At 57.4% G+C, this 27,595-nt stretch overlaps 7 protein-coding genes across 7 annotated transcripts; 3 read left to right on the forward strand and 4 right to left on the reverse strand.

Moving 5' to 3' along the window:
• The first annotated feature begins 911 nt into the window (after positions 1 to 911).
• Positions 912 to 5,706, forward strand: J3D65DRAFT_655267 (uncharacterized protein). Its single transcript, XM_066802490.1, has 5 exons — positions 912 to 984; positions 1,049 to 2,033; positions 2,110 to 2,247; positions 2,296 to 2,521; positions 2,569 to 5,706. Exons 1-5 carry the CDS (start codon positions 932 to 934, stop codon positions 5,418 to 5,420), a joined length of 4,254 nt encoding a protein of 1,417 aa, XP_066660312.1. The 5' UTR covers positions 912 to 931; the 3' UTR covers positions 5,421 to 5,706.
• Positions 5,707 to 5,826: 120 nt separating this feature from the next.
• Positions 5,827 to 7,474, forward strand: J3D65DRAFT_48176 (uncharacterized protein). Its single transcript, XM_066796594.1, has 2 exons — positions 5,827 to 7,075; positions 7,183 to 7,474. Exons 1-2 carry the CDS (start codon positions 5,989 to 5,991, stop codon positions 7,281 to 7,283), a joined length of 1,188 nt encoding a protein of 395 aa, XP_066660313.1. The 5' UTR covers positions 5,827 to 5,988; the 3' UTR covers positions 7,284 to 7,474.
• Positions 7,475 to 7,713: 239 nt separating this feature from the next.
• On the reverse strand, positions 7,714 to 19,556 carry J3D65DRAFT_48173 (uncharacterized protein). Its single transcript, XM_066796592.1, has 3 exons — positions 19,414 to 19,556; positions 19,180 to 19,337; positions 7,714 to 19,121 (listed from the first exon to the last, which is right to left on the reverse strand). The coding sequence occupies exons 1-3, from the start codon at positions 19,466 to 19,468 to the stop codon at positions 7,842 to 7,844; spliced, it is 11,493 nt and encodes a 3,830-aa protein (XP_066660314.1). The 5' UTR covers positions 19,469 to 19,556; the 3' UTR covers positions 7,714 to 7,841.
• Positions 19,557 to 20,003: 447 nt separating this feature from the next.
• J3D65DRAFT_611717 (EXS family-domain-containing protein) lies at positions 20,004 to 20,996 on the reverse strand. Its single transcript, XM_066798940.1, has one exon. It carries the CDS (start codon positions 20,940 to 20,942, stop codon positions 20,259 to 20,261), a length of 684 nt encoding a protein of 227 aa, XP_066660315.1. The 5' UTR covers positions 20,943 to 20,996; the 3' UTR covers positions 20,004 to 20,258.
• Positions 20,997 to 21,196: 200 nt separating this feature from the next.
• On the reverse strand, positions 21,197 to 23,801 carry J3D65DRAFT_48927 (SPX domain-containing protein). Its single transcript, XM_066796610.1, has 5 exons — positions 23,623 to 23,801; positions 23,512 to 23,566; positions 21,792 to 23,456; positions 21,425 to 21,741; positions 21,197 to 21,376 (listed from the first exon to the last, which is right to left on the reverse strand). The coding sequence occupies exons 1-4, from the start codon at positions 23,634 to 23,636 to the stop codon at positions 21,499 to 21,501; spliced, it is 1,977 nt and encodes a 658-aa protein (XP_066660316.1). The 5' UTR covers positions 23,637 to 23,801; the 3' UTR covers positions 21,197 to 21,376; positions 21,425 to 21,498.
• Positions 23,802 to 24,663: 862 nt separating this feature from the next.
• Positions 24,664 to 25,200, reverse strand: J3D65DRAFT_611724 (uncharacterized protein; the record flags this gene model as incomplete). The annotated part of the gene is made up of 3 exons (XM_066798941.1): positions 24,664 to 24,921; positions 24,974 to 25,105; positions 25,185 to 25,200. 3 exons carry the CDS (start codon positions 25,198 to 25,200, stop codon positions 24,689 to 24,691), a joined length of 381 nt encoding a protein of 126 aa, XP_066660317.1. The 3' UTR covers positions 24,664 to 24,688.
• A 790-nt stretch (positions 25,201 to 25,990) lies between these two features.
• J3D65DRAFT_611728 (Alpha/Beta hydrolase protein) lies at positions 25,991 to 27,290 on the forward strand. The gene has a single exon (XM_066798942.1). The coding sequence runs from the start codon at positions 26,353 to 26,355 to the stop codon at positions 27,097 to 27,099; it is 747 nt and encodes a 248-aa protein (XP_066660318.1). The 5' UTR covers positions 25,991 to 26,352; the 3' UTR covers positions 27,100 to 27,290.
• Positions 27,291 to 27,595: the final 305 nt, after the last annotated feature.

Here is a 27,595-nt window from a genome sequence, read left to right on the forward strand (position 1 = left end):
TTCTCCTTGTAAACATCTCAGAACTTTGCATGACGGCCTCCCGGGAGACGGTAACATCAAGAAGCGAGATTCGAAAGGGTCGTGGTCCTTTATACATATTCAATCGACCAAAGCGTTGTCTTTTAATCGAGATTGTCATGAATCGAACGCCTTGACTCGCCCCCTTTCACCGCCTCTTGGCGGATCTACTTCCGTACTTTTGATCCACTTTAATGCCCATCAGTGGAGTCCCCGCAAATTGCACACATAATTCTGGCCTCCTTAGCTCATTTGAAACCGCTTGCAAACGTCTCAAAACACCGTCCTCGGCTTAGCACCGCGCGCAGAGGTCCCGAGGTCCGTATTGAAACCGATTCCTTTCCTCTTTTGGGAGCGTTTCGAGTAATATTGGACAAGTGGAGCGATCACCTTCGCGCCGCGTCTCGAAAAAACAGGGGTAGAAGCTGGAGTGCAGAAAGTCCTCTCGTCACGCGCCGCGACGTGCTCGTCCACCACAGTGTCTTCGAACTATCCCACTAGCAACACCCGCACCAGGCACCCTACCAGCTTAGGGCGTCCACTTTGCCACATCTCTTGTTTACATGTCTGTTTAACGAGTGTCTTCTATTGTATTTCTATTCTCTCTCAACCTCGATATCCGCATCCATGGGAGGAGCAAAGGGAAAATCATCCAAGGTACTTTTGCTGCACCTACACCGCCAATTCAGACCGTTCGCTAATCGAGTGCGACCCGCTACCAGTCGGGCCTCCGCCTGCTCTGCTGCTTGAAGGACAAGAGCCAGGCGCGGGATGAGCCTGTGCCTGAGAAGCCCAGGGTACCGGCCACTGACCAAAAGACGCCAGCCAGTGCCTCGGGGTCAGCGCCAACTCCCCGGGCAGCAAAAAAGGGCTCCGGCAGCATAAAGAGCGAGGTAAGCACAAGCCATGTCCCATGTCCCTCGACATTGCGGCTTTTCAAAGCCGCAGCCTCTCGTGGAAGTCGCGGTAGAATTTTCCAGCTGGGCCGGTCTGATGTCTAGACTTAGAAGCGGCCCGCCTCTACCTCAAGCAAAAAAGAACAGCCGGTAGCCAACCAGGAGCCGCCGGCTGCCGAAGCTCCCAAGAGCGACGACAAGGCGGCTCAAATCGAGCCTTCGCAACCAGCCGCCGACGTCGGCTCTGCCAAAGAAAAGGCAGTAGAATCTCAAGAAGAGCCCGCCGCCAAGGACGAGCCGTCACCACCACCGCCCAAGACCGAGGTCGGAGGAGTTCCGAAAGAGGAAACCATTCGTCTGGTGGAGGAGAAGCCAGCGACCAAGGACGAGAGAGCACCGCCGACGGCCGCCACCGATGGCGACTCTCCCAGCTCGAACTCCGCCAGCAGCATCCAGGGCTCCTCAAAGTACGATGGCACTTCGCCGCCGTCCACCGCCGATCCGGAGAATCAGGAAAAGCCCGGCTTGCCTGAGGAGCCGGTGCCGTCTTCCGAGCCCCATTTCCCGGCACCTGAAGCTGCCAAAGAGGAGGCGCCTGAAGAGAAGCCCGAGGAGAAGCCCGAGGAGAAGTCTGAGGAGAAGCCTGAGGAGAAGCCTGAGGAGAAGCCTGAGGAGAAGCCTGAGGAGAAGCCTGAGGAGAAGTCTCAGGTGCCCGAGGAGGAGGAGCCACCGCCCGCTTACGTCCCAGTTCCGGACACGCCGGTGGACCGCTGCCAGAGTCCCGATCCTATTGAAGAACAGGGAGCGCCTCCACCAGCAGCAGTGCTGCCGCCCCCGCCGCCCCCCTCCGTTTTCGAAAAGGCATTCCAGCTGCTTAGCGATGAGCAGCGTGCCATGGTTGGCTGGGAGGCGTCCAGCGCTCGCAGTCCCCAGGAACTTTTGATCGCCCTCGCCGAGGAGAATCAGGACCACCTGGAGGCTTCCAAATCCCGCCAGGTAATGAGCGCCGTCTCGCCTTTTCTGAGGTCGGTCCAGCGTGGCTTGGATTGGATCAGTCCCGTAACCAATTTGGAAAAGACGGCGTCGACTGCGCTTGTTTGCGTCAAGACGGCCACCAACGTAAGCAAATTGGTGTCTTCGATATGGAGACTGAATGCATTCCGACCTTGCTCTACAGTGCTAACTTTCGTTGCAGATGTTGTCCTCTCTGTGCGAAGGCTCTCAGGAGCTTCGCATCAAGATCAACATGCTTCAAGTCAGATTACCGGAGCTGGAGCTGTGTGATAAGGTCATTCAGAACGAGAGACTTGAGCACAGCGACCTCGTCGAGGATGTACGTATCCACCAGCAGACAATGGGAGCAGACGCTGACTATCAATAGGCTCTGATCCGGGTGTACAAGGACATCTTGGACTTTTACCTCGCCGTCACAAGTCTCCTCCGCGGCTCTACCTTTGTTGTTTCTGTGTTCAAGGAGCAATTCAGCCTCAAGGTACCTGACACTGTCACAGCCTTTGTGGCGGACGTCGAAACGCTCTCCCGCTGCCTCGTCATCGAAACCTACGGAGAGGTCAAATCCATCCGCCACGAGCAGTTGGAACAAAAGGGTGAGACTCATGGGGAGATATTACTGATCTCTGCTGACAATGAATAGTTCACCAGCTCCTCGACACCAACAGAAACAAGGAGAGCAGCACTTATTTGGAACCCCGTGCTCGTGGCACTTGCGAGTGGATCACCAAGCACGACAGCTTTAGGAGTTGGCATGAATGTTACAGCATCCCCCCTCCCGACTCGCCCAGAGCCAACTTTTTGGCACTGATTGGAGACATTGGCAGCGGAAAGTCGATGAACACGGCCTACATCGTGGACCATCTCAAGGAGGACGCCGAAAACACGTACCCGCGGCCGTCCATCCTCGCCTACTTTTGCAAAGACGACGGCGAGCGCAACCAGGCCGAGAACATTTACTGCAGCCTCATCTCACAGCTGCTGACGCACCGCCCGCAACTCCGCCAATCTTTCCTCGCATGGGTCGAGGAGACGAGGACCAAGATTGCATCGAATGCGCCCACGCGGTCTCGGGACGAATTGCTCGAGTTCATTCTGGCCACTTTCAAGAAGGAGGAGAGCAAGGCGTGGATCTACATCGTCCTGGACGCCTTTGACGAATGCAACGACTCGACGCAGACCCATCTCCAAGGCTTGATTGACGGTGTTGCCGCGGCTCAGAGCCATGTCAAGATTTTTGTTTCGTCGAGGCCTGATGGGGACTTGAAGAACAGACTGCCCAAGGGAACGCTTTTCTTGCCGGCGCGTCCTAAAGAGGAGGACCGTCTTATTGCGCAGCACTACGTCGACAAGTTCTGGCCACAGTACAAGCTGGCCAACACCAGGGAACAGCAGGGCAGCAGCACGCCGCGAAAGGGTGCCAAGCGCAACAACTCCTCGAGGAGAATTCCCACGGCCAAGAGGGTCAGCCACGCCAAGAAGCCGTCAATTCCAGTTGCCAAGAAGCCCGACACCGATTCCCAGGGCGATGAGGACGGCGTGAGTGAGGAGGACAAGCGGTCCGATGCCGAGAACAGGAGCCAGATTGTCAAGAGGCTCGCGGAACGGGCCGACGGCTCCGCCATTTGGATCCGCATGGTGCTCGAGTACGTACGCAGCGGAACGAACGCGCGCAAGATTCTGCGCGAGCTCGATGCCGCGCCAGCACGGACTGGCCTGTCGAGAATCTACGCCAAAATCATTGACCGCGCGGTCAAGATGGACTCGGACGATGAGGGCAGGCAGTATGAGGCGCGGCGCGTGATTGAGAGGGCGCTATCGACGCTGGCATTCGCGCGCGAGGAGCTGACCCTCGAGCAGCTGGCGTATGCCGTTTCGGTGGGTGACGAGCCGACGGACCTATCGCCGCAGCGGCTGCAGCAGCTGATTGAGGACCTCGACTCGGGATATGTGCTCAAGCTCATCCGGCCGTTGGTCAAGGTTGACGAGGACGACTCCAACCCCTCGATCCGCCTGATCCACCAGTCGCTCAAGGACTGCATCTTGCGTGCCCCTCCCAGCTCGTGGCTTCTCAAGCCGTACCTCGCCGAGGACCCGGTCGCCAGGGAGCATCATGTCTGGCAGATGAATGCCATGCTCGCTCGGCGCTGCGTCCTCTACGTCCGCCTCGTTGCGTCGGCCATTCCCAGCAGAAACATTGACCCAGACCGCTCGCTGCACGACCAGATGACTTATGCCTGCTCCCACGACTTCTACCACTACGCTGCCGTGTGGTGGGGCTACCATATGGCCGAGTGCATGCGGCCTGTGCAGGACCGGGAGCGTCAGATCCAGCAAGCCGAACTCCACAACATTGCTTCCATCATCTGCTCCGCCGATGCGCAGCCCTACGGCTCGTGGCTGCGGACCTGGGCCTCCAGGCACAGCGAGGGCGACCAGGAACTCCTGTCCAAGGCCGACCACTTCGTCATTGCCAACATCTTCGGCCACTACTCGAGCGTTGAGATCCTCCTGCGCACCAACGACCCCAAGAAGCTCCAACTCGGCGAAGGACTGTGCTGGGCTGCTCGACGAGGCCACGTCGACTGCGTGCAGCTGCTACTCAAGCAGGAGCAGCTCGTCAACAGCGAATGCTACCTCGGAGGCAAAACGGCGCTCGCGTGTGCCGTCGACAGTGAGTCGGTCGAGTGTATGGCAGCGCTTGTCGACAGCGGCCGCTTCAACCTCGACGAAGCTGATGCGCAGGGCAAGACGGCCATCTCACACGCCAGCTTCGCCGGCCACGAGCCCATCGTTTCTCTCCTGCTCTCCCGCGGCGCCAACCCCAACTTCGCCGACGCCAGCGGCCGCTCGCCGCTCGCGCACGCGCTCAACAAGGAGGAGACGGCCGTGATTGACGCGCTGTTGGCGCACCCGGCCGTCGACCTGACCAACGCCGCGGCCTACGAGAAGATTGTCCGGATCGCCGTGTCCGGCGGCGGCATCGACGGACTCAAGAAGCTGCTCGCGCACCCCAACCTCCCGCCGCACTACGTCCTCCCAGCAGGCGCGACCAACAACCCGTTGATGGCGGCCGTCGAAGAGCGCAACCCAGCAGCACTCGAACTGCTCCTCGGCTACTGCGCCGAACACGGCTTGAACGTGCTGCGCAAGGAAGCCGACGGCAAGACCATCTTCAACGTGGCCGCGGGCATGGAGGAGCCCGTCGGCACGCAGCTGCTGGACGCGCTGCTCAGCGCCGAACCCGCCGGCGCTGCCCTCGAGGACGACAACGGCTGGACGCCCCTGCACGCCGCTGTCCACGGCGGCCGTGTCGCCACGCTCGCCGCGCTGCTGTCCAAGTGGCAGGACAGCAACGCCCCGGTCCACGTCAACCACCGCGACGCCAAGGGCCGCACGCCGCTGGCGCTGGCGAAGCAGGAGGGCAGGGACAAGGCGGCGGCGCTACTGGAGCGCTTTGGCGGCAAGATCATTGATCGCAAGGGCAGCCGGTAGATGTTTTGCTGTCAACCGACCATCGCGATGGCCTTGATGTTCCTTTTCTAATCATGAGGAATGGGGACGCCAGATACGAGGAGGCATTCTAATACATTAATTTCGGCAGCTCGCTGGTATCGTAGCTACAGCGGCTGCCCGCAGTGGCACTCGCTACCGGCTGTGGTCTTGGTTGTACATATATTGTACCATATTACTTTGGTTTAGTCGATGGGGAATTGTTGCCTGGCCGGCGAGCTTGGCCACGCACTGTAAATATACGAAGAAAAGACACATGTAGATAAAGACTCTTGCTATTCATCTAACGTTTTCCAGTCCCTTTGGTCAAATTGTGCTATTGGAGACTGACCTGTTACTGTTTGGTGACCCTTGGAGTTCTCGATCTTCTGTTGTTCAGCACACCATGCTGTTTTCGGTATGAGCTGATCCATACTTTGCGTGTCAAGGGTCCAGTACAAGTACTCGACAAGGCATTCGGTACTCAACTGCAGACACCCTTGCCTTCGCAGGCCAAAAGAATTGGAAATCAACAGCCAGTGCTAATTCGGCGCATTTTGTACCTGAGCGAATGAAGTGTCGACTGGACAACCTAAAAACGACCTCACGGACAGACACTACCATGGACAGCGACAACCAAGACGAGCTCGCACGAGCCACACGAGCCAGGATAGCAGAATGGGAAGAGCAGGCCGAATTGCGCCGATCCAAATCCCCAGTCGACAAGAAAGCGCTGTGCTGCGACCAATACACGCCAGTGGCAGTCGAATGGCGCAAAGCCGCTACCGACGCCAAACCCGTCACGTTCGGACATCGTCTCCCCACGCAGAGCACCAAAGCCTCCATCGACCTGTTTTGCGGAGACGGCGACCCGACCTGTTATGGTGAATATCTCCAGGTGCTGGCGTACATCAAGCTGCGCGTCCCCGTCCACCTGGAGGGCTACACGGTGGGCAAATCGGGCAAGAGAGTCGACCTGTTCCTCTTCATCGGCGCCGAGACGCTCAACTCGATGAACCTGACGCTCTTCACGAGCCTCGATACCAACGTGCCAGACGCCTGCTCCGCATGCGGCTGCAGCTGCCGCTCCAAAGGGCCGGCCGAGGGGACGGGCATAGAAGCACGCCGGCTGTCGAGCTTGCCTGCCCACGCCGCGCGCGCCTTCCTCCACGAAAAGTCGTTCTGGAACATGAAGCTGCGGGGCGGCCACGACTGGGACGGATGGGGCGACTCGTTCTTGTACAAAGGCGACGTCGTCAAGATCGACGTCGGCCTCAAGCGGCCGCCGCTGCTCATCGCGCCCAACGGCGACATGCCCATCCCCGCGACGCTGGCCTCGCAGAAACTGCTGTCAACGCTGTGTAGCATCGCCGAGGGTGGCACGCGCCTCACGTTCTACATCCCGCGCAAGTTCGTCGCGTCGTTGAAGCCGCTGGCGCGCTTGCGCCGCGCCGTAGAGACTGGGGGTGGGGAGTTGGCGACGCCGCGCGACGGCGCGAGGTTTGACCGGTTCTACCGCTACGGATGGTCGAGATTCAGAGACTCCAGGGCTTATCGCCCGGATGAGGAGAAGTTGGTCGGGGCCGTTGTGGAGTTCAGCCCGGGCGCGAGTTGGAGAAGGCCCAGAGCACCGGTTCGTCCATCTCAGGCCGCTGATGGTAGGAAGCTTCCCTTGTTTCCCCCCCCTTTTCATTACTCGACCTGCCAGCACCGGAGGTCTTGCTCGAGAAAGGTGTCCTGAAGAACGTGCTGATTTTCAATTCAGATCGCTCGTCGGAATATGACGAGTGCTCATCTCGATCTGAGGACTATTCTTCTGACAACCCCTTGGAATCGCAAAGAAAAAGACAGAGGATGATGGAGTGAGTGATTGCAGATGCGGAAGTCGCCAAAGAGGTTGGAAATTTATTAGTTGAGACAAAGTCGACAGTGAAGGACACTACCCTTGAGGTGGCTTGATAGACTGTGAAAGGCCCGTATTCACCTCCATCGACAAAACAAAAGCATTGAAATCAAACTCTAAGTAAATTCGTAGCACCATAGCCTCCCCAACAATACCTACGTACCTGTCTACCTAAACCAGCACCAAATGACCAACCGACCGACGAAAACCGTAGACAAGACCGCCACCCACGCACCAACACTTGCTCTTGACCCATCGCCTTCATGAAGTTAAACGCAAGAAGAGAAACAAAGTGGAGAAGATGATGAAGATTAAGAAAAAACCCGTAATCAAAAGAAGGGGATCATGAAATCCCGCCATACCCATGCCTGCCAGCCTGCCTACCATCCACGCTCGCTGAAGCAAAAAGGCCCGTCTACGCTCGACCTTTCCCAACCCCATGAGACCGCACTGTGTTCCTTCCTGTCCACACCACCACTCCACACCACCACCACCACCACCGCATACCCACTCCCCACCACCTACAAATACGGCATCCAAAGCGGATCCGTCATGCACAGCTTCGCCGGATTAACCGCCATAGCCACAAGATCAATGACGGTCTGATTCGCCGGCAAATTATTGCTCGTGGGGCACTCGGCGAGGCCCTTAGCGCGCTTGACAATCTGGGCCGAGTTGTGCTCGACCGAGTCGCGCAGCTGGTTCTCGGTGGCGCCCGACGCCGACGACGACAGCGACGACGGCGGCTGCCGGTGCTGCTGCGTGTGCCAGTGCAGCATCTCGTCGCGCACGAAGACCGACAGCTGCATCTCGAGCTCGCCCTCGGGCTCGACCAGGCAGCGCGCGATGGCCATGAGCGCCGGCGCGAAGATGCCCTCCGTGGCCAGCGGGCCCATGAGCGTCTGCAGGTTGGGCGTCAGCCGGAAGGGGACCGGCTCCGGGTTGTGGAAGAGCGGCTTGCCGCCCGCCATGCTAGGGACGAGCTCCGAGCCCCAGATGTTGCCCGTGCGCCGCGATATGTTCATCTTGTGCGGGTATCGCGTGTTCATGTGCATGATGTACGTGATGAAGGTGACGGCTGCCAGCTGGTTGGAGAATTGCCGCCGGAAGAGCCATAGGTCCGCAAACTCGGGGTACGTGGCGTTGAAGTATTCGAGGACGGCTGTCGGTGGGACGTACTTTTCTTGCACCGCGGCGAAGATTTCGAGCCGGATCGACGCGCTGTGCTCCATGTTGCGCTGGCGGATCACGTCGGCGTTGGGATGGCCCGACGCTGGCTGCGCTGTCATGAGTTGCGGTCCAATGCTGCGTAGCTTTTCGATAGCAAACAGAATCGGCTCGTCCTTGTTCACGCCATTGCGTCGGCAGTGGTCCTCATAGATGCCCTGCAAGCTAATGTACGACGAGTCTTCTTGGACCATGCGGACACCGGGCGACAGAGGCACCATGAGGGGCAGCGTGAACTGCAAGTTGCGGCGCCTGCTCTCCTTGCGCTTGGCCAGAATGGTGTTGAAGATGCGGAAGAGCTGCAAGATGCGCTCCTCCCGCCTGCAGCTCCTAGCCGCAGGGTGCTGTATTGCAAAAGGGTGAATGCTGCCATCGTGGCCGCGGATTTTCAACCTCCTGTGGCAGAAGCCCACCGTCCTGACCAAGTCAATGTCTGGCAAGAATCGCTCGATGCGCATAAAGTCCTGGTTCTTGTCGCGATGCAGCAGATACTGCCCGGGCACCTCAATCTCGTCGAACTTTTGGTACTTGAAGTCGCTGAGGTGCGTCGTGTAGGCCTCGAGGTTGTGCGTCAGACGCCGGCGATCCAGCTTCTCCTCAAAGCGGTTGCGCCACTTGCGCAGCTTCTGGATGTACTCGTGCATCGTCGGCTTCTTGTTGACAAAGTCGGCTTCGAACGAGCGGCGAATGTGCGGTGGCAGGACCGACTCGGCGAACCGAGTGATGTTGGCTTCGGTCGAGCTGGGCAACTTGACGTCTTGCGCGTACAGAGCCGGCTGACGACCAACGTAGCTCAGACCGTCGTTGAGCAGCGCGACAATGAGCCGGTAGGCGTCCTCGTCGGGCGGACACTTGAAGTGCTTGGCGATGCCATCGCTCATGGTCTCCATAGACAGCGCCAGCAGAGGGAATGCCGTCTTGAGCGCGGCCATGACCTCTTCGACATAGTCCCACGGCTTCTTGGGGACTGAAGACTGCTCGCCACCCGGCGTGCCTGAGCCTTCGGGCTTTGCACCATTTGCCTGGCCGTTTTGACCTTGGCCACCATTGGCCGTCGACCCCTCGCCATTCTGCTGAGACTGGCCGCCTCCTTGCGCATGCTGCGCCGACTGCTGCGCCTTTTGCTTGAGCATCTTCTCCCTCGCCTCCTTGGCCTCCTGCTGCTTGCGAATCTGGTGGTAGTCCTCGCGGCTGGTGCGGAGCTGGAAGAAGAGGGCCTGCGGATACGTCTTGGCCAGCTTGCCCAGAATCTGGCGGCAGATGGGGGCCTCGGGCCTCGCCAGGCCGCCAAAGAGCTGTGGAATGTACGTGATCCAGTACCAAGACGGAGTGTCTCCCTTGAAGTTCTCAAACGCCTTGGCCAGCTGCCGCTCAGAGTTGTCCAGGCTGAGCAGCCACAGCACGCGGCCCAGCAGCTCGCGCGACTTGTGGTTCTTGTACGAGCCCGCCGCCTCGAGGTAGCAGCTGATGGCATTCTCGGCCTTGCTAAGGTCCTGCGGGTTCTCCTTGAACAGGTTGTCGTTGTAGCGGCCCCACTCCTTCCAGGCCTTGGGAAGCTTGATGTCAAAGTACAGCGCGCTACCGTAGGCGTCATTGGCGTCATTCTTCTGGCCCAACTTGGCCAAGAACATGCCCTTGAGCGTGTAGAACTCGGCCTTTTGCTGCGCACCAAAGTAGTTGAGGTTGGTATTGTTAATGACGTCCAAGCCGCTGTTGAGCTCCGCCTTGTTCTGGTAGTGGCACTTGGCCTGCTCTCTCAGCTTGAGGAAAGCTTCTTGTATCTCAATGTTAGGGAGTGTGTAGATGCGGCTGAGCTGATTGATACAGACTTCCGGCAGGCTGTGCTTGCGCGCCACATGGGCGAAGCGGTTGATGATCCATGCCGTCTCGTGGTATCCGCGATAGGCAAACGAATTGCCACTGGCATTGCCCTGGGGGTTCGGAAGCAGCTGCAAGTACTTGCCATTGATGAGGTGGAAAATGTGCTGACGCCAAGTAACCAGGTCCTGCCAGGCATTAATGTCGTCCCAGAAATTGGGCAGTCTGTCCCTCCAAGTACTCAGGAGAAGCTTAAGCTCCTGAGACTTGTGATCGAGGTTCTGCTGGTTCGTGTTGGCCAAGCTGTTGCAGATGACGCTGGCATCGTGCAGCTCGACCAGCTGCTGGAAGTTTTGAAGCAGAGGGATATGCGCGTTGGTGATGCGTTTGGGCAGCTGGTGCCACTTCCTGATCGACAGCTGGATGGCATCGTCGCAGATTCTGTTGAAATCCTGCGGCGACTCTTGCTGCTGGTGGAGCTTGAGCAGCGACAAGAAGGCCTGGAAGAAGATCCTCCTAGGGGTCGGCGCGTCTGATACGGCCTTGATACTCGATTCGAGCTGCTCGCGCGTCTCGTTGTTGGTCCAGGCATCAAACTGTCGCCACATTGCCTCCAGGTAGAGATCGCTAAAGTTCTCGTGCTTGGCAAAGTCGCTCAGAATCTCCCACTGCTGAAGCTTTTGAGCGCAAAGAACCCAGTGGTCCTCCCAAAGCATGTACTCTTGCTGCGAGAAAGGCAGGGCATTGGTGCGGGCCTTGAGCTGGGCTGATTCATACAGCTTCTGCGCATTGTCCCACATGCCATTTTGCTCGTAGGAGAGGGCAGCGTTGGTCTCGACGAATTGACAGCGCCTCCTCCACGTGCCATAGAACAAGTCTTGCTCCTCAAGCTGACAGTACGCCTGTAAAAGCGAATCGAGGTTGCTATCTCTAATAGCCGGCGTGTCAATGATGGGATCGATGGCGTAGCTCTCCATGTAGCACAGCGCCGTGTACCAAGCGTTGTACGTCTGCGCCAGAAACTTCATGATGTGAGGAGGGAACTTAACCCTAGGCCTTGCCTTGACAATGGCCTTGAGCATCGTCTGAACACAGTTGGGCCGCTCATCGATGGATTGGATGTGGAAGTCCTTGGTCAGCAGCGCCACGAGGCCCTTCTCCAGATCGGCCTGATCATCTCTAGACAGAGCTGACCAGCAGAGCGGAAAGAGGTGGACCCAAATATCGCTCGCGAGATTTGAGTCGACATGCTGGAGATGCACGAGCGGCTCCAGCAAATCTCGCACCTTGACTTCGCCGAGCGACTGGACGAACTGGCGATGCTGTGCAATGAGCGACTCGAGCGAGTCGTCAACCATGACGTCGCCCACGCGCGAGTCTCCCTTGTACGTGTTGTAGAACGTCGAGAGCTGGGTGACATAAAAGTCCTCGTGGTGCCGTTTCGCTGCAGCACTCCTCTCGATCGAGCCAAACATGAGGTGAATGACCTGATTGAGCCAGAAAGACCGACCCAAGATATCCCAGTTTTGACACGCAATGACGTAGTTGAGGCGAGCGCTGGCCGTCCGGCTCAGGCTCTTGTCGAAGATGGTCATGAAGCGATTGCGCATGTCGACGTCCTCTGCCCTCGTGCCGATGAGGAAAGCATGCTCCATGCGGACCGTGAGTTCCGACCGCGTGATCTTGGGGTCCTCGTATATCCGAATGACGAGGTTGAGGAACTTGGTGAGAAGTGTCTTGTCGGCGCGCTGCTCAAACGCCTGCATTTTGGACAGGACAGCCGTCTTCTCCTTAAGAGTCGGGACCGGCTCGCTGCTATCAAAGATCCACTCCTCGGTCAGGTCGACAATCTTTTGGCAAATGGCATTGCTAGGCGAGCGCTCCACCAGGGAGGCCAACACGGTCAAGAACGGCCTTCGCTGGTCACCCAGATGCGGCATGCGCGAAGCCAGGAAATCAATGGCCTTGAGGATCAGGCTGACCTGGACCTCGTGCTCAAAGGACCCAACAGCAGGGCCGTTGGCCTGATCCGGCCGCGGCGCCGTGCCCGCCTGCCCCTGAGCCTGGGTCGGTGCGGTGAGATGCTCCCTGCTCAGAATGTTCAGCACTTTGCACATGGACGCAATGTGCTCGGCAGCAATGTCGTCCGGCCGCCGTTGGCACATGGTCCACAGCAAGTTGATGGCCGCGAGGTTGTTGTTGTTGGACAGCGTTTCCGTAGCCACTTGGTTGCAAAAGGCGACAAACTCGGTGGCAGGCGTCTCCTCCACGGTCCCCTCTTCGTCAGTTTTCGGCTCGGGCAAGACCTCGAGGACACGCTTCAGGAGCGGCTGGAGTTTGAGCTTGCTGTCCTCGTCCGGCGGCGTGTGCAAACAGTCTTGAATCTCGGCATTGTCGCTGCGAATCAGCTTCTCGAGCATCTTCTGCAGCTGCGGGAGGTGTGCGATGATCCAGTCGGCCGACTTGACATTAACGAGCACGCCGAGGATTTGGAGGACGTTGATGAGCCGCGTCGTGTGCAGCTCGGGCTTCTCATTCTCGCCAGTCTTTGGCTCCGACAGGCAGAAATTCTCCGCGCGAGACAGAATACCATCAATCTCCAAGTCACCCCAGTAAAAGGGCGAGAGCATTTCGTGAAGAAGCCATAGTCCCATCTGACAAGCCTCGGTCGAAGCTGGAGGAAGGGCAGGAGGGGGGCTCATCGAGTCTTTCAGCTTGGCCGACGGCACAGGGTACCGCTCATGCATGTTCATGATGAAGTGCACAAGATACTTGATCAACGTCAAGCGCAGCGGAGTGGGCGCGACAAACGACCTCTGCGGCAGGTCAGGCGCGACCATCGTGCCATCATGCCTACGTTTGGGAGATCTAGGCACAGGAGAAAGACGAAGCTGCTCAAGTGTCAAACCCGACTCCTGGGCTGACCGTTCTTCCCATCGGCGGATCAGGTTAATCAGATTGAGGATGATTCTCTTATGATCGCCACTGAGGTTAGGCGGCTGGGCAATCTTGGACAGCGAATGGATGATGGTTTGCGAAAGAGGCTCTCTGGCCTCGTAAAACAGGTCCGGGTGCCGCACGAGGAAGTTGAAGATGGAAATGAGCTGCTGTAGGTTCGAGCTCTCCTCGGCCAGGATTCTCTTAGGGATTCTAGCCCACATGGGCGGCGACTTGTTGTCGACGCTGCCAGTGCACTTCTTGAGGACGGGGGCAAGCACCTCGAGGGCCTGCATCATCAGCGGGCGACCCTCGTTCTGATGCGCTTTGAGAAGCTGCGAGTAGATCTGCATGGCAATCTTCGGTGGCGTGTCGTAATGCGCGATGAAGAACGTAATGAGCACGTAGGCGGCGTGCTTGTTGATAATGTCTTCCGAGCGAAGGTAATTCCATCCAAACTTGATAATGTCCTTTCGCGATTCGTGGATGACCGTGTGGTGATATTTGACAATCAGCGCCGTCATCTGCAGCAGCTCCATTCGCGAGTGATCGACGCCCGGCTGGCCCGGCTCTTCAACCTGGTCGGCAGCATAGACGCGCCACAGGCGGTTGTTGATGGTCTCGGCCATGGCCCTATCCATGAACTTGGTGCCCTTTGTGGTGCCCTTGGCTGCGCCGAAGAGGCTGTCCCAGTTGCGCATGACGTCCATTGCGATGATGGGGTTGACGATGTAGTGGATGACAAACGTCTTGGTCTTTTGCATCGTGTTGCGCCCCGTGAAGAGATCAATACAGCGCGTCACCAACGTCCGCCAGTAGTCGGGGCTATCGCTGGAAATCATTTGCTTGTAAATGAAGTGGAAGAGCGACGGGCAGGCCTTGAGCTCCTCGGCCGTCACGGCTTCCACAACCTCGACGAAAAAGTCCAGATTGTCGGGCTCGTGCGTTAGGTAGTTGGTAAAGACGGACATGATATCCTCGCCTGCCTGCTCGACAGCGAGCCGCAGGTTCGCCTCGATTTCATTCTTCCGATGTCGCGTCTCCAATAACTTGCCTGACTCGAGCAAGGCCTTGCGCAGGTCGGGGTTTTTGACGAGCCAAGTGCTAGTCTCAGGATGCTTGCACACTGAGTGGACCACATGGATTGCATTGATGGCGGCCGGACACCGCTTCTGGTCATCGTCGATCATGAACGAGTTGATGAAACCCTGCGTGTCTTCGACGACAGCTGCCCTGAGAGGACCACTCGCGGGATCGGCAACCAGCTGGGCAAAGAAGCGGCCATTCGGATGATCCCTAACCATCGGTGCGAACTCGTTCCACGCCTCCTTTGGATAGTGGTTGAGGTACTTGATCAACGGCTTCCTGAACGGGCTGTAATGCGTCCTCCGCAACGACGCTTCCAGCTCCATGACTCTTTGGACCAAAGCACCCAAGAAGTTGACTGCCGCGCTGGGCAAGAGGTGGAAAATGTTGAGGATGGCCGTGACCGTCTTCATTGGGCGGTTCTGCTCAATCAGAGTAAACGAGACGGACTGCAACACGCGTTGGTCGGCAATGATCTTCATGTGGTCGAGCAAGCGCGCGCCGATTTCCACCTTGAAGTAGTTGGTCAGGAGCTTCAGCAACCGCGCCAACCCATCCAAGCCCTCGACCGTCAGCTTCTTGGGGTCCTGAAGATTGACCAGGATGGGACGAAGTCCACTTTGCAGCACATCCTTGGGCAGCTTGTTGGTAGTGTGCAGCACGCCCTGCAATCCAGCATTGGCAGCCTCGACCACTTGCGGCGATTTGGAGTAAAGTGCCTTGAAGAAGACGGCAATGACACGGAGAAAAGTCTGATTCGCTGAGGTCGAAGTGAATTCAGGGAAAGTCTGGGCGGTTGAGAGGAGCTTGATGCAAGCCACACGGAGGTTGACAATGGCCTCGGCGTTGCGCTGCTCGTGGGGTTTAGCAGTAAGGCCTTCGTCCTCGGCGTCAGCAAGAGCCAGTGCCTCGGTGAGAAGACGGGTCAACAACTCGTCAAACTTGAGAACTCCGTGTCCGAGCTTAAGACAGAAAGTCACTGCGTCGATGTAGCCGATTTGGGTCGAGAAAGGAAGGGCCCGGAGGGGTTTGTTGAAAATGGGGTCCAGCAGCCTCTTGCTGACAGGCAGGACCAACTCGTGCATCTCCGCGCCAGACAATTCCGCAATGACCTTGAGGTTTTCCTGCGCCGCCTTGCGGACGTACTTGTTCAAGTGCGAAAGCATGGTTACGAGGAACCCGCACAGACTGAGAAGCTTGTTGTGTTGATCCGGAGGCTTGGACAGATCCTCCTTGGACCAAAGGCCACCGCACCTCCGCAGCAGCTTCTCGAGCGTCCGCTGCGCGTTGACGCGTGTTGAACTGGTCAGGTCGAGAGGCATGTCTTGCATGACGTAGATCAGCGCTCGTGCAAACTGGTTGAGACGCTGGCCCTCCGTGACCCAAGCGTCGGTGACGCCGAGTTTTGTTGTCAGAATCTCGATACCGAGCACGCCGCCGTGCTTGATGAACCACTCTTCCTGATGGCAATTGTGGCAGAAGAGGTCGGCCAAGTTCTTGAACAGGGGAAGCTTCTCAGCCTTCTCGGACGAGCCGCATAATGTGACGATAGAGTTGTACAGGGTCTTGAGCGCCTCTTCAGCAGCATCGACGACCAGGGCGTTATCAGAGGCCAAAGACTCTCCAATGGCTTCATGAAGTACCCTGCTCTCGATGACGATCGGGCCCTCCCCAGAGTTGACATCGAACGGTTTCTTCTTGTGCTTAACGAATGCCAAAGCGTGTCCGAGCTCCAAAAGGGCAAAGTGTCGAGAGATGCTGTGAATGAAGGCGTAAGCGTCGTCCTTGAGCTCGGGGATTGATGCGGCTGTCATGTTGGCTTTGAGCAGTCTTCTCAGCGTCTCGTGCTCGTCATTCATCTTGACAATCGACCGCTCCCTCTCCGATGCATCGAGGGTATCGGCGCCGACGTCATGCTTGCCCGACACAAAGTCCTCGGCTTGTAGACGGACTAGTTGTGCCATGTCATCAGGCAAGTGATCCGACCCGAGGATGAGCTTGATTTGCGCGATGATGAACTTGAATGCCTGCTGCTTGTGGAAGATGTCCGACTTCTTCGCGGCGGGTGTCTTGGGAGACTCGCTGAGCTTGGCCATGGCGTTCTCAATGCCAATGGACGTTGGAAAAGCACGATCCTTGGCCGAGCCAATTAATCGAATGTCGTAGCTGGCCTCGTCGTCTGCGTATGCTTTGAAGTCGAGCTCCGGCGGCGCATGCAAAAACTTGCGGTTGCGGCCTCCCAGTTTGCCGAGGATGCGCATGGTTGTGTGTGCGTGAAAGTGGCTGTAGGGCGCAGGCTTCAGGTGCTCCCAAAGTCCCTGCATGAGCTCGTCAATGACGGGCGCCATGATTGGGTCGAGGTAGTCAGCGGTGAGATTATCAACGCAGAGCTCGAGGGTGCGCAACCCTTGGCCAACAAGATCAGAACCTGCTCGTAGAGCCACGACCAGTGGCCGCATGAGGTAGCTCAGATGCGGCAATAAATTGCTCAATCGCGCCGGAACGGTTAGGGACAGCTCCACGAACAAATCGCGGTCTGCAGGCTTTCGTGCGGCCATGAGCAGGTTATTCAACACCTCCAGGAGCATCTCAAGCAAGGGCAGAATCTCCTTGTACAGGAGCTCAAAGCGACCACCGCCAATGCTCCTGAACAGCGACCGCAGCAGCAAAAAGTAATTCATTGGCTCTTCTGCTGTCGTCGAGAGCTCAATCGACTTGGTCACAATTTTGGTGACGTGTGGCAAGAGCACCTGCTCATTCTGCTGCGAGAAGAGCGTGACGGCCATGAAAGAAAGCTTGAACAGCCGGAGCAAAATGACGGATCTCCTAACGTCAGACGTGCCGACCTGGTCAATTTTGCCCATGAGGAATTGAAGCAGCATGCCGGCGAAGCTTGGGGAGGTTGCTTCGCTGGCGAGAAGGAATTGTGGGACGTGGAGGAGCGAGTATTGATCGAACATCATGTCGTAAAGGTGGGGTATCTCGGATTCAAAGACTTCGTGAAAGGTGGCGGGATCGATGTGGTGGAAGACGGTGGCAAACGTCTCCAACAGCTCCTTCTCCTCCTTGCTGCTGGTTGATATTTGCTGCGAGCCCATCAGCTCGCTCGGAGACATGTTTTGTTGCTCGTTCGGCTGCTTGTCGACGCCGTAGTAGCGGAATACTTGGGCACCCTCGCGGAACAGCTTAATGAGAACCTCGACCTCCTCGGCATTGTACCCATACGAGACCTCATGCCAATTGGCCGGCGTCGCAACGCTCGGATCAATTTCTTCCTTGATCTTTGGAGGATTGCATGCCCGGAGCTGGTAGAACAAGTTTTTGAGGCCGTGCAGGAGATTCTTGAAGAGGAACTTGTTGTCGCCAACGGGATCAGAGGCCCGCTCGCGAGGGTTTGTCGGCTTGATTGGCGGTGCAGCAAAAATGTCAATCTCGTCCCAATCCGGGGGACTTTCTTTTTCCGCGAGAAAGTTTTCTGGTGATGCTTCGATCGTGGGAGGGGAAGACGTTTTCGAAAGTTTGACGGCATTGTCGTACTGTCGATTCATGGCAGCAAACTTGTCGCCTATGGCGTTGAGGATCATGATGAGGTAGTAGCGGGCTTCTTCCTTGGGCTCAAGCCTGGCTATGCACTCGGCCATGTTCAGAAGCAACTTCGCACTCATGGTCTGAAAGCTTGCGCCCGGGAAATTGTCGTGCAAGTTCTTGGTGTAGACTTCGATCGTCCTCCGTATCTGCTCGCGAGACAGGCTCTCCCTCAAGTGGTGGATGAGATCGGCCAGCATACTATACGCAAGCGGACGCATAGTCTCATACACGGTGAGTCCGTCTCCAATTAGTGTCCGCTCGTCCAGAAGCTCATCAATCTTGTCGAGGAAGATTTTTCGAAAGTTGAAATTGATAATGTGCCGGATGGCGACGAGCAGCTCCTTGCGCCCACCAGACTTCTCCCGCGGACAGTCTTGCAGCAGCCGTACAACAATTTCCGGTAGGACATGGAGAAAGTCTTGGATATGCTGAGCATATGAGCGGAGCAGGTAGGCCAGAAAGCTCATGGTCTTGACTTGGGCGAGGATGAATTCTCCAAATGCAGCCCGATTCTTGATGTCCTTGCTCACGCCAGCGAAGATGTCGCCTCGCGCCTTCGCTTCAGCATGTGCCTTTTCTTGCGGCGCTGCCTGCAGCATCAAGATATTCTTAATGAGCGGGACAAAGCGCTTCACGTTTCGTTGAGTGCATTGCCGATATGCCTGGAAGATTGAGACGACAATGATTGGACACTCTGCCAGGACCTTGAACGATTGCATGCCCTTGAGCAGATGTCGTGTCTGTTGCGCCTCGCCTCCTATATCGCCCGCAACTGAAGACGACGCCGATGCACCTGGCGAGCCGGGTCGTGGCGATTGCGAGTATTGTGTGTTGCTCGGTGTCGAGGGAACAGCCTGCGAGGCGGAGCCGGTAGGATTGTCAAACGTGTCTTTGACGGTGGCGTCCATGTTCTCAAACATCTCGGCAATGAGGTCGAGGAACGGCTGGACCCTATCTGCCAAAGTCTTGGTCTGATAGCGCTCAAAGTCCATGATGGTCTTCATGCACAGCACGGCATTGTCCTCATTCTCAGTCCTCACCAGCGCCATCAGTCGGTCGACAATCTGCGGGGCATACGGCTCGAGTACTTCGGGGGGCGACATTGGTAACCGATGGAGGATCTCTAATATGCAGTTGCGCAGCCTCTGGAAACGGAGTCATTACTCTGGTCTCAAAAGTGATCTGGGCGCGCCCGCGACATACCTGCTCCGGTGAAGTGCTTATGAAGACGGGTTGTCCCTCAAGCAGCTTGAGGAACACGGGTATAAATTTCTCCAGAAAGACATTGTAAGTCGAGCCGGAGCACAACTGCTCGATGGTGTCGCGGATTTCAGTCGCCGCGCCCGTCTTGACTTTGAGGTCTGTATGAAGTTCCAGTCAGCCCACGACTGCCCTGAACATTACCGGTGACGCTTGCGGAAGGGGGCATTGCCGTACCCGAAGCTGGATCTACCAGCTTGTTGAGGAAGACGTCGAAGTTTCTGTCGGCCATGGTGACGGAGTCGACGGCTTGTCAGCCGCGGAGCAGCGTCGCTCGCAAGCAGTTGGCCTTGTGTGTGTTGTCGCCTTTTGAGGCCGTCGACAGCTTAGCCTTGTGCCGTAAAGCCTTCAGTCGTGGCGGCGCATTGAGGTTGGTATGTGGTGAGAGGCCAGTAGCAGTGTTGCAGGCTATGCGGTTCGCCGTTCAGCAGGTGTGGATAGGTCTTGTTTGGCGAGGGAGAAAGAAGGTGACGGTCGGAGGCAGCTTTGCGAAGTGCGGCGACTTTGTAACGGCGTGGAGGGGCTAATTCGAGCGCGAGGAGAGGGCTGCGCTGGCGGGACGTGGTGTGGGGAGCTTGAGCTGCGAGAGAGAACGGCGCTGGGAACGCGGATGAGCGAACGCGCCGGTAGAAACTACGCCGATCTTTGCTGCTTGGGGCAGCCATCTCAGCCCTAACACCATGCCTTTGTGGTTCAGGGCATGGTTCCCTGAGCACGCGCCTCACTCCAGCACCGCTAACCCGCCCTTGACTTCAGTATCTCTCACTTCGAAAGTCACTTTCAATGCTGCACAATCCAGTTCCTCCCTTTGTCTTGCTCGAAATCTTTTGTGTTCTAGCATACTGATGCTATCGCTCAGTCCTACGCCTTCTTCATAGAACTTTCTACGCAGCGCTCCCGGTACCAGACTGGAAACTCTTAATACACCTTCAAGCCACCGAAAGCAGAAAGAAACGGGTATCTCCAGAACAGAAAACTTTGTTAGCGCCAGCCCTTGGCGCGTTTATTCAACCCTCAACCCCTCAGCTTCGCCTTTCGCGGTCCCTCTCCAAATTCATGGCGCGATCCAGCGAGCTCCTCGTCCTAGCCTTGCCGTTGCTCGGCCGCTCATCTGCACTCTGTCTGCCGAGACCATCGCTGCTCGTATCCTCAAATTCATCCTCGTCGTCATCATCATCCTCATCATCGTCGGCGTCGGGGACGTTTCTCTCGCCCAACTCGGGCATGCGCTTGCGTTCAAAATCTTGCGCATGAGCCGCGTGGAGAAACGTGGTTGTCCGCGAAATGTTTCGCTGCAGCGGAGTACCATGGTCGCCGATGCTGCGCGTGTGCGAGCGCTGCGCTTCGAGATGCGCGCCATCCTGATCAGTCGAAGCACCGGTTCCTGTTTGGGCGCTACGCGCCGAAGGGGGGCGACGGCGCGTCTCGCCATTTTCATGTGCCGACGGCGACTGAGGAAAGCTTTCTTCCGACGTCGCTGGAATGCTGTACGGTAGCGGTATGTCGCGCGAGGCACGGAATCGACCAACATTGGTGCAGTGTTCGTTTTCAACGCGGAAGATGGTCCACATGCCTCGGCGGAAGACTTCCGACAGACCGATGATGAAGGAAAGAATGGCCGAGTGCTGCAGGTCATTACCGTAGATGGCATAAAAGATCCAGTTGAAGCGCAGAATCGGATCCAGGAAAATGGCGACGTAGTACATCCAGACATGTTTGTAGCCAAGATAGTTTCGAAGAAACGGCCTTTTGGCCTGTGGATCCAACAAGCCTGATCAAGTTAGTCACGACCTACTCGGAAACATGGCTTTGACTTACTGAAATCCATGAGGAGGTCCCAGACGCTGGTGTATAAGCCGTTGATTGTGGCAAACGCGATGAATAAACTTTTCATCGACAGCGTCTTTTCGATGCGATACATACTCAACGTCACGTAAAAGAGAATCGAAGCAGTGTATTTGCCGCAGTTGACCAGATGTGGAAAAACATTGCGTGTGTCATGGTAACGTCGGATGCATTGGAAAGCACGCCATATGCTGGGCAGAGTCGTGAAGAAACCAAGAAGTCGTGAGTGCGAAGAATTGCACTGAGCAGGGGCGGTCCACCCCTGCGCGTATAGACAAAAGAAAAGCTCAATGTTCTGAAGACGGGTCAGCCATGACTAGTTAGAGTGGAGCCAAAAGCTTACCCCCATGGCGTATGTCAGGGAACAAAACATGTCGCCGACGAAGAAATCACGGAACTCGACTGGGTAGATTCCTGCTAAGACCAGGCGCCACTGGAAACTGTTAACAGACATCCAAGTGACAGCAAATTTGGTCTTACCAAAGTGTACGCAAACCACTTGCGGCTATGGTGGTAGAGCACCCGTGCAGGGAAGAACATCACAACGAGCGTGACGAAGAAGAGTATGACGGGGTAGTAAATGTAGAGACTGTCCCCGCCATAGCGATTAAAGTTGACCCACATGAATAGGCCCTCGAGGAAGAAGAAGAAGCTTGGTATCTACGCATGTCAGCAAGTCTCAATCGGCTTCCCTCAACAACGATGCTTACCTCGCACAATTGCCGCCAATCGAGCTGTGTCCGCGAATCGAACTCAAACACGAAGCCATAATTGATTTTTTGCGTCGACCACAACCGACAGTCCACACAGAACAGGAGGAAGAGGAGCAGCATCAGGAAGTACCCGGCGTATAGCTGGAGCAAGAAGCTAGTGTGCACTTCGAGCATAGCGTCGGAACTTCTCGCGAGCGAAGAAGCTTGGACAAGCCCTTGGATACCAAACACAGCCCCCGTCGCCAAGAAGATGCCGTTGCGGAACGTGGAGTCGGTGTAGTCACCCGCTCGCGCGGACTTGACCCTCAGCTTGCCAATCGCCACCTTGTGGTTGCCGCTGTAAAAGTACCTGGCGTACAAGTCCTCGGTTGCGTGAATGTAGTTTTCGATCACGTCGCTCTTAACGAACCAGGCCTTGTTCACCTTCTCATTCATGTATCGCATCGCCGGTCTGGCGTTGACGGTCTTGTCGTACTTTTTGTTGATTTTGCGGAATGCGGTGCGGTTGAGGAGAGCATAAGACTTGAGAAGCTCCAAGCCCCGGTAGTATTCTTGCAATGCGACCTTGAGCTTGCGCTTTGCGGTCCGGTATGGGACAGTGGTCGGCTCTTGCCGACGGGTGTAATCGCGTCGGTCATGGAATTGGCGAGGCGTTCCCAGGTCTGCAATCGAGTTGGAGGCTTTGCTGGGCGTTCTAGAGTGCGCGATCTTGTCGGGGAGCTTTTTGGCAGCTTGGACTACCGCGTCCAGAGGATTTGACCAGATCTTGGATTCCGATTCGCCGTTTTCCAGATGCGGACCCACCAACGCATCAGCGGCAGCCTGCTGACGCAGATCGACCGGTACCTTGTGCGACCGAGAAGTGGTAATCTCCTCCAAACGGCGATCGCGCATGCTATGCAGCTGCTCTCGAAGAATCACAAGCCGCTTTGTCGCTTCATCTTCTTTTTCTTTGTAAAAAGTCTCAATCTTTTCCAGCTCTTGGTCCAGAAATTGAAAGAATTCTTGCTGGCGCGTGTCGATATCCTTATAAGCCTCGAGTGGCACATCTGCATCCTGTACGATGGCCGTGGTTCCGAGCGACAAGACCTTTTTCAACTGAACTCGAGATCCCTCGGTGACGGGAGAAATGTATGTCCTTTTCGCCTGGAATATTCCCTTAAAATTTCCCTGCGAGTTCGATCTTGGCGGAGGTATGGCTGGGCTGCTGTGTTGTCGCGGAGGTACGTGCCTCTTGGGTGTGGTGGGAGGCGACACTGAACTTCCCCTGCGTTTGTTTGGCGGCGGGTCAGGGTGGTCAGGGTCGATCGCGGGGTCCGGCAACGCCAGAGTGGATAGATTCCCCCCTCGGGACCTCAGCGGAGGTGAACCTAGAATGCTCCCATATCGTGTCAGAGGGACAGGTGCCTCGTCATTGCCCTCTGACCTCTTGATGAGGGCCTCCCGTGGTCCGCCAATACCTGGTATGTCGCGCGGTCTTGCTGCACCCGCATCTTCGTTTGTATCGTCGGAGTTTTCTGTGTCCTTGATATCGGCTCGATGTAGGGCGTGCGCAGAGGTCACAGGGGCAGAGTGAGCCAGTCGCTTGGGCGGGTCCCTGGGAGTCTGCTGTGTAGCATTTCGCAAAGCCCGTGAAATGGCCTTGAGCTTCTTCTTTCCGAGCTGTCGACGCAAAGTCAGCGATACGCTTCGCGCAAATGAAGCCGCGCTCCGGCACCTTGTAGTTCAAGTATTTGGCTCGCCACTCCGGGACCAACTCTCGCTCCAACTCCCTAATCAATGGTTAGCGTGGTAGCGGTGAGGAGGTAGAGTAACGAGGGGCGCGTACTTTGCGAACTTCATCCGCGGTCAAGGCAGTCGATCGAAGTTTAGAGCTGCAGAGTCTCGCCAGCCGACAAACAGGGCAAACGACAGGAAGGAGAAGATGAGTGGAGTGTGCAGAAAAAAAAAGACATTCGGACGGTTTTGGCCGTCGGTCGTTGTTGCGGCCTTGGCACACCACGCTTCTTCCCGTCCGGGGCTCCCCGCGCCGCGCGCGCCCCACCCTTCTGGCTGTGGCAGATCCCGTCCGATCGCTGCCCTTGGCGACCCAAAGAAAACAAAAACGCTTCACCGACGCGCCCATCAAGGTCGCCAACCTTCTTGTCGACTCTGGGCACCACTCGACACCACCTCACCGTCTCCAAACTTGAAAGGCTCGCGTCCTGGAAAGGCAGTCGGCCCGTCCGGGCTGTGTCTGTCGAATCGGCTTCGTGACCGTCAACCCGGCTTCTCCAGGGCAAGCTGGCGAGGTTGCAACCATGTACGTCACTGGGACTCGCCGACACCACAAGAAATCCATGCCTATCGAGGTGGCATTCCGTGGGACAATGCCCGGCATGACTGCTGCCCGACTTGCCACAGCTCCAGACGATGGCAGTGGTTTCTGGACGTAAAAGCTTGCGCAGGGCTCAGAAATGAGAACAACGCAACAAACACCAAATTTCCTCGCCGATGACGCTCGAAGTCTTCATGAGCCATCTGGATCTCCGGCAGGCGGCTATATTTAGTGTGGGCGTCGATGGCGTCTAGACCTTGCCTTTTCGAGCTCCTGACCGCTCAACCCCCGCTTTTGCTCGACAGCGCAGGATTCCAGGCCTTGGGCGAGGGGCTTGTCGCTTGTCGTCATCACGCTGCCGGGTCAAGTGTTGCTGGGTCTCAAGCTTCGAGTGGGCTGTCAACAGTACTAACTCTTTGTAGGCCACTCAACTATACACCGGCTAACCATGGCGACAAACCCACACATGTTCATGCACAAGTCACAGCACAAAATCTTTCCTTGCTTGAGTTTGAATTTCATTCATTCATGTTGAGGACTGCTTTGGTCCTCTTTCGGATATCTTCAAATCGTATATCTAGAAGCCGCCAAACTCGCGCTCGAGCCTCTCGTTGGGGCCGTGGTCGGGGTGGTACTCGTCCCGGCCACCGTAGTGCTCGTCGTACATGTTCTCGGCGTTCTTCTTGGCCTGGTGCTTGGCCTTCTCGCGGTCAACCCAGTCGGCACCCTTGGATTCGGCGAGCTTGTCGACCTCGGCGGCAGCGAAACCGGCGAGGAGCTCCTTGGCGAAAGCGTGCTGGACGGGCTTCCCTAGTCGGCGTCAGTGTTGTTTTCTGTGCAAGGGGGACATGAGGAAGCTTACCCTGCTTGCGCTGGTGGTCCTCAAAGGCCTTGAAGCCGGCGAAAGCGGCACCGCCAGCGAGCACCTCGTGGCTCAAGCTGGACTCGTTGTGCTCCTGCTCGTTGACCTGCTTATAGGCGTCGTGAGATTCACCTGTGGTTCGTCAGTCAGCAACGGTCTCGCAGTGCAAAGAGGGGCACTGAGCGGGGTAGCTCTCAGGGGCGAAACTTACCCCAACCGAAAGGCATGTTGACTGATTTGTAGAGGGTATTGAAAGAGGTGGATTGGTGTTGGAATTGAGGTTGAAGGAGGTTGGTGAGATTGTTGGATTGCTGATGATGGCAATAACGACGGACAGATGAGGGGGTATAAATACCTCGACTCCTGGGGCATGTGGCAGGCCATGCCGACGTATTCCGTCATCTGGAAGCGTTCGTCTGGGCTACGTCGACAGCCTCTGCTTAGCGCCGGGCGGGCGCGGTCCCTCGAGCCTGAGTGGGTCGACCAGACCTCGAAGGCAACTCCTTGGGACGGGCTGGCCTCACTGCCTACGTGCTAGCTCAGCCGTCGACTTCACCCGGCCGTCCAGCTGGGCAAGGGTCCACCGAAGCTCCACGAGCAAGTTAGAGAACTTGTGCCTGGATCGAGGGCCTTATCGTGGCCACGACAGCAATACGGGCCACATTGACGTGTGGCATTGGAGGAAATGGGCGTCAGGGTCCTGAATCAGGAGCTCGTCCCTGTCTATGGCGCGGCCCACTGGTGCTGATGTGGAGCTCCGAAGGCTTCCGGCCACAGCGAGGCGTCGAATTCGCTGAATGCCACAATAATGCTGCAGCTGCGTGGCGTTGGGAGATGAAACATGGGCGACGCGACGTGCTGCTGTCAGAGCACGTCATTGAGCGCAAGCTGCAGGACAAGTCGAAGTGATTGGAGTCGACGGTTGGGTGTGGCTGAGGTGACGACTGGGGGGTTGCACCGAGCTCCAAGCAAGCTTTCGGCTCGGACGCCAGATCGCCCTCGGCGCTTGGCAAAATTGCTTGGTTTCTGCAGAGAACAACGACAGCCGTTCCTTCGCTTGCCAATCGCTGAAACTGCTGCTGCTTCACCTCGCTCACCTGTGCTCCCTCGTCACCCACCGCAGCTTACGCACTGCCGCCCTTCGTCACGCCTGGCTCGACACGCAGCACCACCAACCAGCCTGGGGTCCTCGACTCCCCTCCATTCTCCAATGGCTCCTCGCCTGCCCACCGCTGACGACTTCCCGGCCGCCGTCGCCAGTTGCCTCGAAATCGTGCCTCGTACGTGCCCCACCAGCTCCCAAAGCTCGTCCCTCAAGGCACACCGCCACCACCGCCCCCTCGCTGTCAACAGCCACCCATTTCGGCCCTAGTCCCACCATGCTGACTGGACCTTTGCTCATCCGCCACACAGCTCCCGCCAACCAACCCGCTACCAATGTGCTGCTGCTCCTCCACGGCCTGGGCGACTCTGACCGTCCCTTTGCCAACTTTGCCCGCCAGCTGAACCTCCCGGAAACCGCCTGCATCGCCATCCGCGGCCCCAAACCGCTTCCATTCGACCTATCGGGCTTCCACTGGGGCGACGACATCACCGTCGACTCGAGCACGGGCGCCCTCGATCCGGACGCCCCAGCCTTCAGTGCCGCGCTCCGCCTCGTGCTCAACGACGTGCTGCGCGGCGTGCTGCTGGCCCCGGAAAAGTGCGGCTACCGTCCCCGGAGCGTCATGCTGTTTGGCTACGCCCAGGGCGCCATGACCGCGTTGCACGTCGCCGTCGAGTTCGCCAACAGCTGTTCGTCGTCGAGCAGCAGTGCCGACGCGGAACTCGGCGGCGTCGTGGCCGTCGGCGGCGGCATGCCCTCGTGCTCTCCGCTCCTCCCCGTCGACGCAAAGGCCCGCACCCCCGTGCTCGTTTGCAAGGCCACGCGCAACTCGGCCGTCTCCCCAGCCCAGCTGCAGCGCGTCCGCGACGCCTTTGACCCTGTCGAGGTGCGCGAGTGGAACCGCCCTGGCGGCGAAGGCATGCCCAGGAACCGTGACGAGATGCTGCCCATCATGCAATTCTTCGCCCGGCGCTTGCGCAGCGTGAGAGGCGTCCCGGCGGGCGCCGTGGAACTGTCGTGAGTCTCATGACGAACTCATGGACGCCTCGACGCCCCAAAGTGTGGAGTGTGGCGGAGCGGAGAAGTGGAGAGTGTCGTCTCATGAGAAGTGTTCGCGACTGACCGGAGACGGCCATCGACGAGTATCGACACCCCGTATCCACAGTTGATGTCGGGGTCTCCGACGATTGCTGTCACGACGCGATGGTCCAGGTGGCGCCAAGCAGCGAATGAAGTCACTGCGTCCTGGCCCCTCGTCGTGAGTTGCTCAGGGGTCCAGCTTTCGGCATGAGTTGCCGGGTTCGCCCGCCCCCAAGTTGCCATCCAGGGCTTCTGCCCCAGTGGAGAGGGCTGGTGAGGCGCAGTCTCCAGGCACAGCCTCACCCACGTAGCGTAGACGTAGACGTAGCTGCTGCCGGCAGTCGCCTCGGATCATCCGAAAGCAGGAATATCCATCCATCGTAGCAGAAGAAAGCAGCCTTCTTGTACCGACCGATAGGTTGCACCGCACCAGCTTC

The sequence above is a fragment of the Phyllosticta citribraziliensis genome, assembly GCF_038025025.1.
Source record: "Phyllosticta citribraziliensis strain CPC 17464 chromosome Unknown J3D65scaffold_1, whole genome shotgun sequence".
NCBI classification, from domain to species: Eukaryota; Fungi; Ascomycota; class Dothideomycetes; order Botryosphaeriales; family Phyllostictaceae; genus Phyllosticta; species Phyllosticta citribraziliensis.